Source organism: Betta splendens, chromosome 5 (genome assembly GCF_900634795.4).
Source record: "Betta splendens chromosome 5, fBetSpl5.4, whole genome shotgun sequence".
Classification (NCBI taxonomy): domain Eukaryota; kingdom Metazoa; phylum Chordata; class Actinopteri; order Anabantiformes; family Osphronemidae; genus Betta; species Betta splendens.
The window spans coordinates 67,640-87,332 of record NC_040885.2 but is presented as its reverse complement, the minus strand read 5'-3'; the positions used below and the strand labels follow the sequence as shown (position 1 = coordinate 87,332).

The 19,693-nt window shown below is 43.1% G+C and overlaps 1 protein-coding gene, 6 non-coding genes and 1 pseudogene across 10 annotated transcripts; 1 reads left to right on the top strand and 7 right to left on the bottom strand.

The window, feature by feature from the left end:
• Positions 1-648: 648 nt before the first annotated feature.
• On the bottom strand, positions 649-839 carry LOC114856493 (U2 spliceosomal RNA). Its single transcript, XR_003786122.1, has one exon. It is a non-coding gene; the product is annotated as a U2 spliceosomal RNA (small nuclear RNA).
• A 586-nt stretch (positions 840-1,425) lies between these two features.
• Positions 1,426-1,588, bottom strand: LOC114856458 (U1 spliceosomal RNA). The gene has a single exon (XR_003786090.1). It is a non-coding gene; the product is annotated as a U1 spliceosomal RNA (small nuclear RNA).
• A 1,917-nt stretch (positions 1,589-3,505) lies between these two features.
• Positions 3,506-3,696, bottom strand: LOC114856419 (U2 spliceosomal RNA). Its single transcript, XR_003786059.1, has one exon. It is a non-coding gene; the product is annotated as a U2 spliceosomal RNA (small nuclear RNA).
• A 595-nt stretch (positions 3,697-4,291) lies between these two features.
• LOC114856457 (U1 spliceosomal RNA) lies at positions 4,292-4,454 on the bottom strand. Its single transcript, XR_003786089.1, has one exon. It is a non-coding gene; the product is annotated as a U1 spliceosomal RNA (small nuclear RNA).
• A 1,882-nt stretch (positions 4,455-6,336) lies between these two features.
• LOC114856087 (uncharacterized) lies at positions 6,337-13,455 on the bottom strand. Of its 4 annotated transcripts, none has more exons than XM_055509161.1 (12): positions 13,203-13,347; positions 12,404-12,712; positions 11,866-12,235; positions 11,685-11,775; positions 10,802-11,571; positions 10,314-10,676; positions 9,985-10,152; positions 9,572-9,908; positions 8,830-9,451; positions 8,557-8,745; positions 8,055-8,484; positions 6,337-7,918 (listed from the first exon to the last, which is right to left on the bottom strand). In XM_055509161.1, exons 7-11 carry the CDS (start codon positions 10,008-10,010, stop codon positions 8,093-8,095), a joined length of 1,566 nt encoding a protein of 521 aa, XP_055365136.1. In that variant the 5' UTR covers positions 10,011-10,152; positions 10,314-10,676; positions 10,802-11,571; positions 11,685-11,775; positions 11,866-12,235; positions 12,404-12,712; positions 13,203-13,347; the 3' UTR covers positions 6,337-7,918; positions 8,055-8,092. The 4 variants fall into 4 exon arrangements, with proteins under 4 accessions (XP_055365136.1, XP_040926876.1, XP_055365137.1 ...); XM_041070942.2 differs by lacking the exon at positions 11,866-12,235 and having other exon boundaries at positions 10,802-10,906; positions 11,380-11,571; XM_055509162.1 differs by lacking the exons at positions 11,866-12,235; positions 13,203-13,347 and adding an exon at positions 13,354-13,455.
• A 42-nt stretch (positions 13,456-13,497) lies between these two features.
• On the top strand, positions 13,498-13,648 carry LOC114856472 (U1 spliceosomal RNA; annotated as a pseudogene).
• Positions 13,649-17,477: 3,829 nt separating this feature from the next.
• Positions 17,478-17,668, bottom strand: LOC114856492 (U2 spliceosomal RNA). The gene has a single exon (XR_003786121.1). It is a non-coding gene; the product is annotated as a U2 spliceosomal RNA (small nuclear RNA).
• Positions 17,669-18,254: 586 nt separating this feature from the next.
• On the bottom strand, positions 18,255-18,417 carry LOC114856456 (U1 spliceosomal RNA). Its single transcript, XR_003786088.1, has one exon. It is a non-coding gene; the product is annotated as a U1 spliceosomal RNA (small nuclear RNA).
• Between the last annotated feature and the right edge of the window lie 1,276 nt (positions 18,418-19,693).

Here is a 19,693-nt window from a genome sequence, read left to right as displayed (position 1 = left end):
GAATGTATACCATATGGTACAGATATTAGCTATGTCAAATATGGTAAGGCTGTTTTATTAAAATCTGTACTGCCTCCTCTGATTGGGTTAAGGTTAAGGTCTCATTTTCTCTACCTTTGCATTATTCTACTGTCTTTTTCAGGGAGAACCTTAAAGTGTACTGTGGTCCAGAGCAGGGGAGATCAGTGCATACACCACAAAGGTGTGATGTCAAGAGCCCACTGTCCTCAAGTCACTGGCCCCGGTGGAATGTCTCTCTGGACCAATTAAATTGTGACGAATCAGTAAGGCGGGAGCCAGAGATCGGGGTGTAAAGGACAGATACAAACCATAAACTATTAGACAGTCAAACAGAAGATCAGATGTTTAAACTTGATGTATGACGGGACACAAGAGATTAGTTGTTTTTGTAAGAACTGAACCTCATTTAGAACTGAGCTGAGATCAGGAGATGCTTTTCATGAGTGGTTCCTGCATATGTCATACAATCTGTAGGTGGACAGTTTGACATTGCTGTGTAGTGGAACCACATCTTAGATGTTACAAAATATTTCACACTGACTTTTGCAGAGAACAATATCCTGTCAAATATATGGATACATTACTTTCTAATGACTAAGGAGCAGAATTTACCATTTTTACAACCATAGGGGGTGCACCGTTCCCAGAAGTACTGCAATACTGGGTCGATGCGTGGAGTGGACGGAGCAAGCCCCTATTCCATCTCCCTGCTCCAAAAATCAATTTAATATATGGTCCCCGGGTAGGGGACGTATCAGATATTAAACTGATAAGAACAGATACTACACTTGATCTTAGCCAAAAGGCCGAGAAGCGATACCGCCATGACGTAGAAGCTGAAGTACACGTTCTCCCAACAGTCAGTCTCAGTGACGGTGCAAACGTCTACGTTCAGTTGAACAGTAGATTAGAGTTTAACAGTGTGGTCCAGTGGGACCAAATGCTAAGACGTGCAACGCTTACAGGAAACGGAGGAAAGGGTTGCTCCTTAAACGTTTAAAGTCATGGTTAGTAGGGCGCCACTGGGTCATGTGACAGGCTATTGTCCAATAGGATTCATAATAAATTGGTGCTGATGACGTTTGTCATTATTACTTCTGTGTTAACTAGTCTAGCCTCAGATGAGCTAATACAAACAAATCTATCATCTTTCTCACTGAAGAAAAACTGTTTGCTCGATTAACAAGTTGACAAATAAAACTGCAGCTTCCACATCTAGTGGAGAAAAGAGAAATACATCGAAATGTAATAAATAAAACGGGTACGGTAAAGATCAACTGAATGAATGAAGCTTGTATTTATTACAGCAGAGTAGTTAAAGAACAGATTTGAGAGTAGATTTTTTACGTGAGCCATAGCTTCATTCATACAATACTCAACGCCAATACCTTTTGAACACTTAATCAGGGGAGAGCGCGAACGCAGTCCCCCACTACCAGAAATTATGCAGTCGAGATTCCCACATTTGGGGAATTCGCAGAGGTCAGACAGCCTCAGTGCAATGGCTGAGCCTCGCCCTGGGTGAACCACCTACATGATCATGGTATCTCCCCTGCCAGGTAAGTATGAGTTGCTGAACCCGCGCTCGGGAGCCCCTTTCACACGTGATCCCTGATGACTGACGGTGCTGAAAATCATTAAACTCACAAAGTACAACGTCTCAGAAGGACGTGAAAGCACAGAAATCCACCCCAAAGGAAATGCGTTATACATAAGGACACAGACGTTATTTATATTTTTTACGATAGAATACCACATCTCCCATCGTGCTTTGTAGCAGTTCCCGGAAGTACGACACCCAGAAGAACAGCTTTATTGAGTTCTACTGGGCTCCACTGTTTACTTTAGGGACTGTTTTAACCGTTTATACGGTAGTTAAATGTCTACAGTGATAAAGAACGGTTCGTCCAAAATTTACCGGTGACCATATACTTGTAAACAACCAATCGCGTGGCAGAACTGAACCGCAGACAACCAATCGAGTCGCAGCTGAAATCAGACAAACAGCGCCTGCGTGGGTAAAAAGCGACTCCACATTTCTTTTAACACAGACTGTTACATATAGTTTAGATCAGCCGAAGTCTGTTTCTGCACATTACTTAAATTGCAAAGCTGCCTGAGGACCTGTTTTGCGGTAGGAAAGAAATATAGAATTATTTGTTTCCGCGACCGTTAGAGGATGAAGCGAAATCAATGTGTGTCTTTTAGATGCACGACTTTATATAGAAGTTTGTTCTCTGACAAAGGAAACATTTTGAAGCAACAACCGTTTCTTAAGTTACTATGTAAAAATGTCTGATTATATCTTTGAAGGTGCAAAGAAATTTGGACTCATCAGATCATATTTCCAAAGTTTAGCTGTTTTGATCTTTAGTCGTTGCTACAACCTCATTATTAGACCATATTTTTGCATTAGCTGGATAAAGGACTTTGAAGGAATGTTGTTGCTTCAAGTCCATTAGAAATAACGCTAGTTTTGTCGGCTAGTGACGCTAGTTTTGTCGGCTTTAAATAGTTTTCATCTTCATTTGAAACAAACGAGTTAACGTTACAAAATGTTTCCTTTGTCAGAAAACAAACTTCCACGACTAAAGTTGTGCAGCTAAAAGTACACATTCACAATATTCTACTGGCCCGCTTCATCCTTTCGCGGAAACCAACAATTATTTCCTACCGCAAAACATGTCACCATACGTCCACAGGCAGCTTTGCCATTTAAGTAATGTGCAAAATCAAACTCTCTGACCTAACATATGTGGAACAGTCTGTGTTAAAAGAAATGTCGAGTCGCTTTCTACCCACGCAGGAGCGGGTGCGAGCGCCGATTGTCTAATTTCAGCCGCGACTCGAGGAACCGCATTAACTGCAGCAATGCACGATGGGAGACGTCCCTCTAGGATGTTGTACTTTGTGAGTTCAAAGAGTTTCAGCACCGTCAGTCATCAGGGATCACGTGTGAAAGGGTCTCCTGAGAGCGGGTTCAGCAACTCATACTTACCTGGCAGGGGAGATACCATGATCGGGGTGTAAAGGACAGATACAAACCATAAACTATTGGACGGTCAAACAGAATATCAGCCGTTTAAACTTGATGTATGACGGGACACAAGAGATTAGTTGTTTTTGTAAGAATGTTACAAGAAGAGTGTTGAACCTAACCAGTCACAGAGCACATGATGACTATGTTGGGATCACAGAATAAAGGATTCAACCTTTGAATATATGACTTGGCGTTTACATGAGTCTGTGTCACCGAACCTCATTTAGAACTGAGCTGAGATCAGGAGATGCTTTTCATGAGTGGTTCCTGCATATGTCATACAATCTGTAGGTGGACAGTTTGACATTGCTGTGTAGTGGAACCACATCTTAGATGTTACAAAATATTTTACACTGACTTTTGCAGAGAACAATATCCTGTCAAGTATATGGATACATTACTTTCTAATGACTAAGGAGCAGAATCTACCATTTTCACATCCATAGGGGGTGCACCGTTCCCAGAAGTACTGCAATACTGGGTCGATGCGTGGAGTGGACGGAGCAAGCCCCTATTCCATCTCCCTGCTCCACAAATCAATTTAATATATGGTCCCCGGGTAGGGGACGTATCAGATATTAAACTGATAAGAACAGATACTACACTTGATCTTAGCCAAAAGGCCGAGAAGCGATACCGCCATGACGTAGAAGCTGAAGTACACGTTCTCCCAACAGTCAGTCTCAGTGACGGTGCAAACGTCTACGTTCAGTTGACCAGTAGATTAGAGTTTAACAGTGTGGTCCAGTGGGACCAAATGCTAAGACGTGCAACGCTTACAGAAAACGGAGGAAAGGGTTGCTCCTTAAACGTTTAAAGTCATGGTTAGTAGGGCGCCACTGGGTCATGTGACAGGCTATTGTCCAATAGGATTCATAATAAATTGGTGCTGATGACGTTTGTCATTATTACTTCTGTGTTAACTAGTCTAGCCTCAGATGAGCTAATACAAACAAATCTATCATCTTTCTCACTGAAGAAAAACTGTTTGCTCGATTAACAAGTTGACAAATAAAACTGCAGCTTCCACATCTAGTGGAGAAAAGAGAAATGCATCGAAATGTAATAAATAAAACGGGTACGGTAAAGATCAACTGAATGAATGAAGCTTGTATTTATTACAGCAGAATAGTTAAAGAACAGAATTGAGAGTAGATTTTTTACGTGAGCCATAGCTTCATTCATAGGATTCATGCGATACTCAACGCCAATACCTTTTGAGCACTTAATCAGGGGAGAGCGCGAACGCAGTCCCCCACTACCAGAAATTATGCAGTCGAGATTCCCACATTTGGGGAATTCGCAGAGGTCAGACAGCCTCAGTGCAATGGCTGAGCCTCGCCCTGGGTGAACCACCTACATGATCATGGTATCTCCCCTGCCAGGTAAGTATGAGTTGCTGAACCCGCGCTCGGGAGCCCCTTTCACACGTGATCCCTGATGACTGACGGTGCTGAAAATCATTAAACTCACAAAGTACAACGTCTCAGAAGGACGTGAAAGCACAGAAATCCACCCCAAAGGAAATGCGTTATACATAAGGACACAGACGTTATTTATATTTTTATGATACAATACAACTTCTCCCATCGTGCTTTGCAGCAGTTACCGGAAGTACGAACCCCAGAAGAACAGCTTTATTTAGTCCTACGGAACTCCACTGTTTACTTTAAGTTTTAACCGTTTGTACGGTAGTTAAATGTCTACAGTGACGAAGACAAACGAAGAACGGTTTGTTCAAAATCTACCGATGACCATACATTCGTAGACAACGAATCGCGTGGCCGAGCTGAACCGTAGACAACCAACCGAGTCGCAGCTGATGTTAGATAAACAATCACAGCGCTCGCACCGGCTCCTGCGTGGGTAAAAAGCGACTCGACATTTCTTTTAACACAGACTGTTACATTTATTTTAGATGCGGGAGTTTAATTTTGCACATTACTTAAATTACAAAGCTGCCTGCTATTTACGGCGATCTGTCTTGCGGTAGGAAATAATTATTGGCTTCCGCGACCGTTGAAAGAATAAGGCGGAATGAATAGGTGTTCTTTTAGATGCACGAAGTTTTGCTGTTTTGTTATTTTGTTGTTGTTACAAGCTAATTAAAGAACACATATTTGCATTAGCTGGATAAATGCTACTTGTTGCTTCAAGTCCATTAGAAATAACGTGACGCTAGTTTTGTCGGCATTAAATAGTTTTCCTCGTAATTTAAGCAAAAGAGTTAACTTTACAAAATACCTCCTTTTTCAGAATACAAATTGGATCTACGAATAAAGTCGTGCATCTAAAAGTACACATATTCACAATAATCTGTCACGCTTCATCTTTTCGCGGAAACCAATAATTATTTTCTACCGCAACAGGTCACCATATGTCCACAGGCAGCCTGGCCATTTAAGTAATGCGCAGTAACAGACTCCGGTCTGTGTTAAACGAAATGTCTAGTCGCTTTTTACCCACGCAGGCGTCGGCGCGAGCGCTGTGATTGTTTGTCTAATTTCAGCTGCGACTCGATTGGTTGTCTGCGGTTCAGTTCTGCCACGCGATTGGTGTCTACAAGTATATGGTCACCGGTAGATGTTGGACGAACCGTTCTTGTTCTTCGTCACTGTAGACTTTAACTAATGTACACGCAGCTGAAACAGTTCCAAAAGTAAACAGTGGAGCCCAGTAGAACTCAATAAAACTGTTCTTCTAGGTGTCGTACATCCGGAAACTGCAGCAAAGGCCGACGGGAGATGTGATACTGTATTATAAAAATATAAATAATGTCTGCATCCTTTATTATATAACGCATTTCTCCTGTGTTGGATTTCTGTGCCTTCATGTCCCTCTAAGACGTTGTACTTTGTGAGTTTAATGATTTTCAGCATCGTCAGTCATCAGGGATCACGTGTGAAAGGGGCTCCCGAGCGCGGGTTCAGCAACTCATACTTACCAGGCAGGGGAGATACCATGATCATGTAGGTGGTTCACCCAGGGCGAGGCTCAGCCATTGCTCTGAGGCTGACTGATCTCTGCCAATGGGGGCTGTGGTCTTGGCAGTAGTGCAATTTGCGTTAGAAGGTGTTGGCTGAGAGTCTACAAACACTTAAAGTATATATAACGCCGTCATGTGGTGATTACTTGCCGTGCATATGCATTTAAGTCTTTCTACATCACTATCCGGCCTTGATTTTGAATGAAAATTAGTAATAATCCAATAAACTGATTTGCTAGTTGAATGACTTGACCAATGATTGATAAACTAATTGAAATCACACAATGTATTTGCTGTAACTGTTTATTTGGCATTAATTTAACATCTTGAACATTTGCATAAACATTAAAAATTATGCAATTTTACTTTAATATAAAGTTAAAGTTTTAATATAAATATTAAAACAATTTACAACATGTACAGTGGAGCTGCTCTCTGTGCACACTTGCATAAACTTGACAATTTGCATAAACATCAAGAATCTATACAATACTGCTTTATAATAAAATATTAAGAAAACTATTTACAACATGTACATTGGAGCTGCTCTCTGTGCTCACTTGCATAAACTTGACAATTTGCATAAACATCAAGAATCTATACAATACTGCTTTATAATAAAATATTAAGAAAACTATTTAACATGTACAGTGGAGCTGCTCTGTGGACAAGCTCACTGCATGAGAGCGTCTACAGCAGATACAAATTCCTCGTAGCTGGAATATATTCTGTTTTCCAGTCCCTTTGAGGAAGACATGCTCTTTACAGGAAAAAAAATTCTTTTTTTTGTATTTAGAATGTCCTTGAGTGGGTTTGCCACAGAGTGCACAAGCAGGCAAGTTTTTCACCTTGGTTTCCAGGGCTGGTCATCACGTTTCCGCTTGTAGTAGGTAGATCTTGCCCAGGACGGAGGGGTACTGCTGCTGGGCATTGTGCAGGGGGTTACAGTTTGTGAAGAGGGGTCTGCTGTGGGTGAAGACACAGTGGTCAAAGGCCTGGTGACTGTGGATGTGACAGGGGTTTTGATCGCCAGCCGTGGGAGTAGCAGGGGTGGTGGTGTGTGGCACTGAAAAGCATCGACATGTGGATGTCAGCTGTCTGTTTTATCACGGATGGTGGTGGTGGTGGTGGTGGTGGTGGGTGACTCTGAGAGGCTGCCATGTGGATGCCAGTCCTCTGCTTTAACAGCTTTGTTCCAGCTGTGCTTGGAGTGGGCACATACACCATGGTGGGGTAGTCTGAGGGGGCAGGACTGCTGGCTGATGTGGAGCTGGAGGCAGGACTGCAGATGAGACAGATGTTTTTTTTGTAATGATGGACGGCTGCTTCGTAGCGCGCACATTGAGGAGCCTTTCCTGGCGACGGATTAAGTCCCGCACTGTCTTAATGTTTATTTTTGGCAGAGGAATTCCTGCCTTGCTGAGGACCGGATCATGTACTAAAATCCGGTGTTGAATCCGGTCATAGGCTTTCAGGATGGAAGCCTTTTCTGGGCTGGTTTGACACCCTCCAGGTGACCGCAGCCACAACAGTTTGACCAGTATGTACATTAGCCTGTTGTTGTTAGCATCTTGTTGAGCTGGTGCGTAGCGTTTGGCCATCTTTACCTTTTGAATCACTGCAGCGTCAACAAGATCATCTCTCTTGGTGCGACAGTAGAGAGTGTTGCCCCAGTGTGTCCTGTACAGCTGGTTGAACCTTTCTGGCTGCTTGTCATGCTCCTCCACTGCATCCCAGGCCTCCAGGACCTTGGACCTCTGCTCAATGTTTAGTGACAGCTTATCCTCTGTTAAGCCGATCTCCACTAGCACAGAGCAGAATTTCTCCAGCTTGTCAAAGCTCGGAAGAGGACTCGGACTGCAGGCGTCTTCCTGAATTAAATTATACAGTAAATCTACATTTCAGAAAAGCAGCACTCTTAAATGTTTGCGTTTACTTGTTTTGCTCTTGTTTGTTAGTTAAGTTTTTATAAAAAGTTAGTTTTTATAGTTTTTAAATGCAACTTACAAAGGCTGGTGAGTGGACAGTGGAGGTGTCGCGGCTGGTCATATTGATGTGGGGCAGGCCAGCATCCAGCACATCAGTCTGGGCCTCTGGGTCACTCTGATAGGCCTCATCAGCCTCTGTATCTTGGTGACCCAGCTGGACGACTTCCTCCTCTGGACCAGGTCCATCATGAACCATGTCCTGCAGGGAAAATGGCCGTGGTCCTCCTGTGCTCTGGCTGAACAGGTACTCCAACCCAAGCAGCTCGTTAGACGCCACATTAACCGGGGCCCGATAATTCCCCTCCTCGGTCGTTCAATCAGCGGCGCTGAATACGTCCGGTGCCTCCATCCTTTACCCCCAAACACAGCATCTGAGCTCCTGTCAGCGTTCCACCGTGCAATGCCACTTATCAGGTAAACTTGATAAGGCCGTGCAGCACAGTGGGGACCTACACATAGAAACAAATGCATTACAACAATCCATGGCCCGTGTCTAACAGACACTATTTCTAGGTTTCTACCTGGAATCATATTAGGCAACATCTTGTGGAATCCCTCCAGGCTATTGCTTCCACGCAGACATTTGTAGTACGGAACATCCACTTTGTTGATGGCCGTAATACGCGCCACCCTGTACATGATCATGTCTGGTGAATCCTGGATGCACTCTAAGTGTCGCTGCTGGCTTGCGCACATGTTATCAATGGCATCTTTACAAACATACAAATTTACACCTAGGTAGCATCTGAGCTTTTTGTCCTCCTGTAAACCTACGACATTAAGTTTGTACTAACCTGGTGTTTTGAAAAGGCTCACCCCGCTTTCATCCAGCCCAGCCTGACCCTTTAACTCTTCAATCGCCATATGGATGAGCTGGAATGTTTCCTGCGCCCCGAGCGTGACCCTCCGCACATGGTGTTTGAGGTGGTCCCTTAAAATGTGGTCTCGGACAATGTCCCCATCAGACAGAGTCTTCAACCTGTCGTGCTTGGCCCTGACAGACTTGATGAGAAGGTCCAGGTCAGTGCGGTTGTAGGCCAGGACAGCGCCAGCCAGCGCAGACTTAAAGGCAGCGTACTTAGAGTGACTGTCTGTTCGAATGGCTGCGTCAAATCGGTGAATCCAGTGGAAGATGTCTAAACGCACAACCATTCCCCTGTTCACCCAAGCCTCAAACAGAGTCTCAACAGCTGTTGGACCTTGTGCACGACAACACCCATGGTCCACATACAAAATTTTGGGGACCGGTTGATTAGCCAGTCGGAACCTTTGTATGACTCCACTGCACATTGGTGCCAGCTTCTCTGTGGACTCCTCACAGGTCAACACAAAGGTCACTATTTGGGAGAATTCATTGGCAATACTGGTGAACCACTTAGATGAGCCATGGCCCTCTCCAGACAGTTTCTTCACCACCTAGAGCATACAGAGTATTTGGTAAGATCGAGTAATTTATTTTACGGAGAGAAACATTTGTTAACAAAAGTATAGCAAGCGGTTATATTCCACTAATGTTTGTTAAGGGGATTTACATACTTTCTTGGTGGAATCCATTTTTAACACTGTGCGTAAAGTGGAAAGGATCTGGTTCCGGTAGTCCTGGACATTATTGGCCTCAGCCAGAAGAAAGGCGTGGCGCAAAAGTGGGGCAGAAGGCAGCTCTCTTGGTGGAGGTGGAGCCTGGAACTTGTGCCTCAATGCAGAAACAATCCCTCCGGGTTCTGCCACAGTCATGAGCAGCGTGGTGTACAGATCCTTGCGGTGAAGGTACTCTTCGTGATGATTTTCCTGGATCTGCCGCCACACTTTGATCATGGTGTTCCCTTCAGTCCTGTCACGCAGAAGACGCACGACGTTTTTGTCCACGCCACGTCTGTAAGCAGAGCCAGTTAAGTCAGCTGAACCACTGCTGTTTGGTTAAATTCACACTATGCATTCAGTTTACTCACTTGCTAGTGAGAACAGCAGGAAACATGGCTTGATGGGCTTCGCTCAGCTGTGCCAGAATAGCAGCATCCCATGCAAGCCACCGTTCCTGCCTGCCTTGGTACACCGGCCACAGCACAAACCTCAGTCAGCATTGTGTACCAGCTGGACTCGTCGCAGATGTGACGAGGCTGTAAACAAAACAAGCAGATCAAATAAAGGCATAAAATCACATCAACTGCTTCTTTTCCTGAGCTCAGACAGATGCTAGTTACACAGCACTCTATTTGAGTAAATAAATGAAGTACAAGATCACCAATAAAGTAAACATTTGAGACAAGGTAAGTCAGACCCGGTGTTGATAGCCAGACTTGTAGAGGTGCACGTCCTTTCCTGCCCCCACACACTTTTCACCTCATGGACACTTCAGGGAGCACCTCCAAACCCCAACTGGACGCCACACAAACACACGGCTTTGGAAAAAAAGCTGTGGGCCTGGCAGAACCCCTCCGACATAGGCCGGAGGTTCTGGAGGGTAGAACCACATGCGGTCAGATGCCATCACCCGTCTCCTCTTGAGCACACCAGTGTTGTCTTTGTACAAATGAACAGCAGTGAACATTCCTCTTGTGGTGCCCTCCTTAAGCCAGTGAATGTCAGCAGATGGGATGCCATCAGATTTCTCCCACAGGCGCACCCAACTGTCTAACTCCACCTGCAAAATAAATGGTGCATACAAGAGCACGTCTGGTGATTCTTGTCTACAGAATGACATCAAAACGTAGGATTCTCTTTCATGCTTGTGACGGTCACCCCGCCACAGTGAGTTTATTGTGTTACCTTTCTGTGTTCTTGGGATTCCTCCTCCGGGTGGAAAGAGCGGGCCCCACCTAAGCAGGGCTTAAATACCACGACCAGGAAGCGGAGGAGGCCAACTGCGCGTGCCTGGAAGGGGGAATCTGCCGCTTATGATTTCATTATTAGGCTTATGTTGGGGATTTGCTTAATGGGAGTTACTTAAGTTGTTACGTTGTTTATTGTGTAAATATTATTCGTGTTTAATCTTGTATTTGTATTTAGTTTAGTGGTTGAGGTTGATTGGCGGTTTATTTCTGTTACCTTCTTTGAGCTGTAGGCTAGCCTGTGTCTTTATAAACCCCTGGTTTGTGTGACATGGAGGTCAGTTATGTTTGGTTTAAGTGGTAGTTGCTGTCTGTTTAGTTGACCTCAATTTAAATTAAAGGGCCCGCTTAGAACTGTTATTTAGGTTGAATTTTGTGACCCTGGAGTTGTAGTATTGTGAATCTTGAGTATTTGTTAATAAATTATATTTTTTGTTGGATTCATTCCTGGGTTCCTAAGACTTACTGCGCGGTCCCTCACAATGCTGCTTGCATTTAAATCCAAGTATAACTTACGGGTAAGTCACTTAGAGGTGTGGAGCCTCTGTGGGCTGAACAGTAGACTCTGGCTCATCCAGCCAGGCAGCAGACGTGTTCTGTGAGGCTGAGTGACGCTTCTCATCCGGGGGGTGTAATGCATGTTTGGATGTCTTTGAAGGCGTATTCAAGGGCAGGGGATCCCGGGAATGTGACTTCTGGGACTTTATTCTATTTAACAAGTAATAAAACAAAAGTAGTGTAAGTGTAATAAGGTGTAATAAAAAATGTTCTACTTTGAAACAAACCATTGAACAAATATTAACTTTCTGCATGTCACTTACCTTCCACAGCCTGGGATGCAGCTGGCAGTTCATCATCATCATCATCCTCTGGCCATGAGGAGGGCCTGAAACTGGAGGTCCTTGTCTTTAGCTGCCATACACCAAACAGTATTTAGCTTTACAGATGGATCATTTGTGATTTGAACCGAAACATGATTAACATTCTTTATGTCACACTTACATCCTCCTTGTCATTAATATATCTCCTGAACCTCTTCATCTGCATACTTGTGATGTGGGTCAGTGGTGTGTTCAACCACCTCCTCACAGAACTGTTTGCCTTCTTTATTATGTCCCTCTGTTCATTGCTAAATTTCTCTGGACTGTCCCTTTGAACGCTATATTGTTGGTAGAGTTCCCACATCTCCTGAAACGTGTGGCCCTCAAACCCTCTCTGACCGTAGATACACCTGTCCACATTCGCCTCAAGGACAATGGAGACTTGTGGGAAGCTCTCTGCATACTCGGTCAGGTAGTCTTTAAGCCACTGGTTGGCTATCTCTGCCTTTCTATGGGGGTTTGACATCTCTGTTCTGTGCTTGTCAACTATGCTGCAATCACAAAGGTACATGAATTTAGTTGGGTCATTATTCTCACTGAAGTTCCTAAAGGAACAATGAACCTGAATGAACCCCAGAATGCTGATGAACGTCAAAGGCTTGTAACATGCTGCCCCTGTAGTTTTTCACCTACAAAAGTGATAAACGTAACACACTTACTACTTCATATAGCCTACGTCGTTCTCCACAAGCCAGTGGAAAGGTGCGTGTCCATACTGGCCGAACAGCAACACCAGCTGTCCCAGACACTGCTGTCGTGACGGTGCAGGGACTCCCTCTGCTTGGAGGATTGTCTCTGCATGGTCCAGTGCAGTGAGTGGGTTCAGCAGCTCCAGGGGAGGTTTTGGGAAGACCTTTTTCTTCTCCCAGTAAAGACGTGCCTCTTTAGTCGACAGCAGCACAGCCTGCTGACGATGTGCAGGGGCGCCTGGGTTCACAATGCGGATAGTTGCCATCTTTACCTGTGGCCTATTAACAAGTAGAATATGAATGCACTGACAGAAGTAGAGAACAGAATCTGGAGGCATCTGCACCCACAGAACAGTGTTAACTACTGAGATGAGTGGGGCGTGTAGTACAAAGCACAAACTGTCTGTTACAGCATCGTTACAGATCCATACATAAAGTAGTTTAAAGTATTTTTTCTTTAAATAATTGTTTAATGACTCATTACATTATTCATATTCAAACTATTTCATAAGCTTTGGTGTTTAGTTCTTTTTTAGTAGGAGCTCATTTTAGACAATATTTCTACATGAACTGGATAAATGACTTGCTGAAGTACATACAAATAGTTTTCACTCTTTTCATTTTAAGCAAACGAGTTAACGTTACAAAATATGTTCTTTATCAGGAAACAAACTCGGACCTACGAATAGAGTCGAGAAAGTAACGGTACATTAACTCATATTTATCTTCGTCCTCGTAGCTGTCGCGGAAAACAACACTTGTTACTTACCGCAAACAGAGGTTTTGTATGTCCGGTCACCGTGTGTGCGCATTTAATGACCACTGAGAAGAATAGGACTGTATTTAAGCAACGTACAGGAATAAAATCTGGTCTCCGGCAAAAAATGTCAGCGTCTGTCCAGCCGATGTATTTACTGTACCTTTGGAAACGAGCGAGCGCTGTGATTGGTTGTTGGGGGTCCGCGTGTCGACTCAGCCCCGACGAATCGGACAGCGTAACTGTCTACGGTGACCTGTAGACCGTAGACATTGAAGCGCGATTGGTTCCGGCCATCGCAGACCCCAGACCAATCACGCGGCGTAACAGTCTACAGTCCACACTGTAGACTGTAGACTTTGCACTACCGTAGAAACAGGTTCTGCGAATTCCCCAAATGTGGGAATCTCGACTGCATAATTTCTGGTAGTGGGGGACTGCGTTCGCGCTCTCCCCTGGACAGTTGTTTAAAAAGAAGTTGGTGTAAAGATTAGAAAGAAATTATCGTACCGTAGCATTTCCTTGGACGCACAATCTCCTTTCTTGACATTGTAGTCGGCGGGTGGATGTAAAAGCTGCCGTACAAAGTATATCTCTGCAACCATAAGGGCTATTTGGTGTCATAATGTAAGGGACGCTTGTGATATGAGTTGTAGATATTAGTTTAAGTGTTACTGGTGAAAAGTTAATGAACTTGGAAAACAAAAAATAAGAAAATAAATCAACCTTCGCCTGGAAAAAATGCACATACAGTATGATACAATCTCAGTAAACTGAGCCCTGAGTTCCTCCAAACCTGTATAGGATTACAGCACAATGTATTAACATCATCTCAACAAAGAAATAATTATTATAACACTAAGCAGAACAAAACTACAGTTTTTTTGTAGAAAAGTCAGACGAGATCAAAATTTTCTAAAAGGTAAAACCTAGAATATTTAAATGTTATACTTATAAAATGATTAGTTTGAAGAAAATAATTTTTATGTGTACATATCTAATTATTTTTAAATAATATTACAGCATTTGATCTACAAAAAATAAATGTCTCATATAGCCACTAGATGGAGCCAGAGACCAGGTTTGAGCTGGTTGACCTACGTTGTCTAGGGACGTCATTCTCCACAGTGAACTCGGATTCCAGTCAATGACGACTCTCCAGACACGTTAGAGCCTAACCAGTCACGCCGTACCGACCTCCGTAATTGACAGAATTGGCAGCCAATGAGACTGAGCCAAACGCCGAAGAAGTTGAAAACTACAGAATGCAAACCGTTCGGTGTGGGGGTGGTTGACCACGCCACTGACCCACATGTAAGTGTTACATAAAGAATATTTATCATATTACTGACGTTTCAGTTCAAATCACATATGGGCCATTAGTAAAGGTAAATACCGTTTGGTGTATGGCAGCTGAAGACAAGGACCTCCAGTTTCAGGCTCTCCTCATGGCCAGAGGATGATGATGATGATGAACTGGCAGCTGCATCCCAGGCTATGGAAGGTAAGTGACATGCAGAGAGTTAATGGTTGTTCAATGGTTTGTTTCATAATAAAACATTTCTTATTACACCTTATTACATTTACACTACTTTTGTTTTATTACTTGTTAGATAGAATAAAGTCCCAAAAGTCACATTCCCAGGATCCCCTGCCCTTCAAAGTTGCCTTCAAAGACAATAGCTTTGACCATAGACCATAGAGCCATAGCTTCATTCATAGGATTCATACGATACTCAACGACAATACCTTTTGAACACTTAATCAGGGCAGAGCGCAAACGCAGTCCCACGCAGCCCCTTTCACACGTGATCCCTGATGACTGACGGTGCTGAAAATCATTAAACTCACAAAGTACAACGTCTCAGAAGGACGTGAAAGCACAGAAATCCACCCCAAAGGAAATGCGTTATACATAAGGACACAGACGTTATTTATATTTTTTACGATAGAATACCACATCTCCCATCGTGCTTTGTAGCAGTTCCCGGAAGTACGACACCCAGAAGAACAGCTTTATTGAGTTCTACTGGGCTCCACTGTTTACTTTAGGGACTGTTTTAACCGTTTATACGGTAGTTAAATGTCTACAGTGATAAAGAACGAAGAACGGTTCGTCCAAAATTTACCGGCGACCATATACTTGTAAACAACCAATCGCGTGGCAGAACTGAACCGCAGACAACCAATCGAGTCGCAGCTGAAATCAGACAAACAGCGCCTGCGTGGGTAAAAAGCGACTCCACATTTCTTTTAACACAGACTGTTACATATAGTTTAGATCAGCCGAAGTCTGTTTCTGCACATTACTTAAATTGCAAAGCTGCCTGATGACCTGTTTTGCGGTAGGAAAGAATTATAGAATTATTTGTTTCCGCGACCGTTAGAGGATGAAGCGAAATCAATGTGTGTCTTTTAGATGCACGACTGTGGTGGAAATTTTCCATAAAGAAGTAGATGAGAGAGAGTTGTCCTTTTGTGCAATTTATTGAAATAATAAAGAAAATAAAAATAATGGGGAAAGCAAATAAAAAGCATGGATGTTGATCGTGCACATCAACAAACCAAAAACCAGCTGGGGAGATCAGTGCACACACCACGAAGGTCTGATGCAAAGAGCCCACGATCCTAAAGTTGCTTCTGCCTTTTAGCTTCTCTGTCCGACTAGGGTGGAATGTCTTTCTAACCCAATCAAATTACATGCACCATCTCCTCCCTGTCGCAGTGTGTGTGAAGATTTTTACTTTCTCACACCTGCATTGCTGACATCCAACTATCTGTGAGAAAGGAGCACCAAGTCTCAACAGACAGAGACACAACTCCCCGACCTTGGGTTTGGGAGCTAGAGTTGAGAGTCTATCAGGCAGAGACAACCATTGAACAATCTAGGTGAAATGTCAAATGCATACAGTAAGACAAAACATAAGATATTAATTGCAGAACATAAGTCATAACTCGTATAATAACTGCATAGAAATGCATAGAAATAAGGAAGAGACAATTTTTCCCATAACAACGACTTTATATAGAAGTTTGTTCTCTGACAAAGGAAACATTTTGAAGCAACAACCATTTCTTAAGTTACTATGTAAAAATGTCTGATTATATCTTTGAAGGTGCAAAGAAATTTGGACTCATCAGATCATATTTCCAAAGTTTAGCTGTTTTGTTCTTTTGTCGTTGCTACAACCTCATTATTAGACCATATTTTTGCATTAGCTGGATAAATGACTTTGAAGAAATGTTGTTGCTTCAAGTCCATTAGAAATAACGCTAGTTTTGTCGGCTAGTGACGCTAGTTTTGTCGGCTTTAAATAGTTTTCATCTTCATTTGAAACAGACGAGTTAACGTTACAAAATATTTCCTTTGTCAGAAAACAAACTTCCACGACTAAAGTTGTGCAGCTAAAAGTACACATTCACAATATTCTACTGGCCCGCTTCATCCTTTCGCGGAAACCAACAATTATTTCCTACCGCAAAACATGTCACCATACGTCCACAGGCAGCTTTGCCATTTAAGTAATGTGCAAAATCAAACTCTCTGACCTAACATATGTGGAACAGTCTGTGTTAAAAGAAATGTCGAGTCGCTTTCTACCCACGCAGGAGCGGGTGCGAGCGCCGATTGTCTAATTTCAGCCGCGACTTGAGGAACCGCATTAACTGCAGCAATGCACGATGGGAGACGTCCCTCTAGGGTGTTGTACATCGTGAGTTCAAAGAGTTTCAGCACCGTCAGTCATCAGGGATTACGTGTGAAAGGGTCTCCTGAGAGCGGGTTCAGCAACTCATACTTACCTGGCAGGGGAGATACCTTCATCGGGGTGTAAAGGACAGATACAAACCATAAACTATTGGACGGTCAAACAGAATATCAGCCGTTTAAACTTGATGTATGACGGGACACAAGAGATTAGTTGTTTTTGTAAGAATGTTACAAGAAGAGTGTTGAACCTAACCAGTCACAGGGCACATGATGACTATGTTGGGATCACAGAATAAAGGATTCAACCTTTGAATATATGACTTGGCGTTTACATGAGTCTGTGTCACCGAACCTCATTTAGAACTGAGCTGAGATCAGGAGATGCTTTTCATGAGTGGTTCCTGCATATGTCATACAATCTGTAGGTGGACAGTTTGACATTGCTGTGTAGTGGAACCACATCTTAGATGTTAGAAAATATTTTACACTGACTTTTGCAGAGAACAATATCCTGTCAAATATATGGATACATTACTTTCTAATGAATAAGGAGCAGAATCTACCATTTTTACATCCATAGGGGGTGCACCGTTCCCAGAAGTACTGCAATACTGGGTCGATGCGTGGAGTGGACGGAGCAAGCCCCTATTCCATCTCCCTGCTCCAAAAATCAATTTAATATATGGTCCCCGGGTAGGGGACGTATCAGATATTAAACTGATAAGAACAGATACTACACTTGATCTTAGCCAAAAGGCCGAGAAGCGATACCGCCATGACGTAGAAGCTGAAGTACACGTTCTCCCAACAGTCAGTCTCAGTGACGGTGCAAACGTCTACGTTCAGTTGACCAGTAGATTAGAGTTTAACAGTGTGGTCCAGTGGGACCAAATGCTAAGACGTGCAACGCTTACAGAAAACGGAGGAAAGGGTTGCTCCTTAAACGTTTAAAGTCATGGTTAGTAGGGCGCCACTGGGTCATGTGACAGGCTATTGTCCAATAGGATTCATAATAAATTGGTGCTGATGACGTTTGTCATTATTACTTCTGTGTTAACTAGTCTAGCCTCAGATGAGCTAATACAAACAAATCTATCATCTTTCTCACTGAAGAAAAACTGTTTGCTCGATTAACAAGTTGACAAATAAAACTGCAGCTTCCACATCTAGTGGAGAAAAGAGAAATGCATCGAAATGTAATAAATAAAACGGGTACGGTAAAGATCAACTGAATGAATGAAGCTTGTATTTATTACAGCAGAGTAGTTAAAGAACAGATTTGAGAGTAGATTTTTTACGTGAGCCATAGCTTCATTCATACGATACTCAACGACAATACCTTTTGAACACTTAATCAGGGGAGAGCGCGAACGCAGTCCCCCACTACCAGAAATTATGCAGTCGAGATTCCCACATTTGGGGAATTCGCAGAGGTCAGACAGCCTCAGTGCAATGGCTGAGCCTCGCCCTGGGTGAACCACCTACATGATCATGGTATCTCCCCTGCCAGGTAAGTATGAGTTGCTGAACCCGCGCTCGGGAGCCCCTTTCACACGTGATCCCTGATGACTGACGGTGCTGAAAATCATTAAACTCACAAAGTACAACGTCTCAGAAGGACGTGAAAGCACAGAAATCCACCCCAAAGGAAATGCGTTATACATAAGGACACAGACGTTATTTATATTTTTTACGATAGAATACCACATCTCCCATCGTGCTTTGTAGCAGTTCCCGGAAGTACGACACCCAGAAGAACAGCTTTATTGAGTTCTACTGGGCTCCACTGTTTACTTTAGGGACTGTTTTAACCGTTTATACGGTAGTTAAATGTCTACAGTGATAAAGAACGGTTCGTCCAAAATTTACCGGTGACCATATACTTGTAAACAACCAATCGCGTGGCAGAACTGAACCGCAGACAACCAATCGAGTCGCAGCTGAAATCAGACAAACAGCGCCTGCGTGGGTAAAAAGCGACTCCACATTTCTTTTAACACAGACTGTTACATATAGTTTAGATCAGCCGAAGTCTGTTTCTGCACATTACTTAAATTGCAAAGCTGCCTGAGGACCTGTTTTGCGGTAGGAAAGAATTATAGAATTATTTGTTTCCGCGACCGTTAGAGGATGAAGCGAAATCAATGTGTGTCTTTTAGATGCACGACTTTATATAGAAGTTTGTTCTCTGACAAAGGAAACATTTTGAAGCAACAACCGTTTCTTAAGTTACTATGTAAAAATGTCTGATTATATCTTTGAAGGTGCAAAGAAATTTGGACTCATCAGATCATATTTCCAAAGTTTAGCTGTTTTGATCTTTAGTCGTTGCTACAACCTCATTATTAGACCATATTTTTGCATTAGCTGGATAAATGACTTTGAAGGAATGTTGTTGCTTCAAGTCCATTAGAAATAACGCTAGTTTTGTCGGCTAGTGACGCTAGTTTTGTCGGCTTTAAATAGTTTTCATCTTCATTTGAAACAGACGAGTTAACGTTACAAAATGTTTCCTTTGTCAGAAAACAAACTTCCACGACTAAAGTTGTGCAGCTAAAAGTACACATTCACAATATTCTACTGGCCCGCTTCATCCTTTCGCGGAAACCAACAATTATTTCCTACCGCAAAACATGTCACCATACGTCCACAGGCAGCTTTGCCATTTAAGTAATGTGCAAAATCAAACTCTCTGACCTAACATATGTGGAACAGTCTGTGTTAAAAGAAATGTCGAGTCGCTTTCTACCCACGCAGGAGCGGGTGCGAGCGCCGATTGTCTAATTTCAGCCGC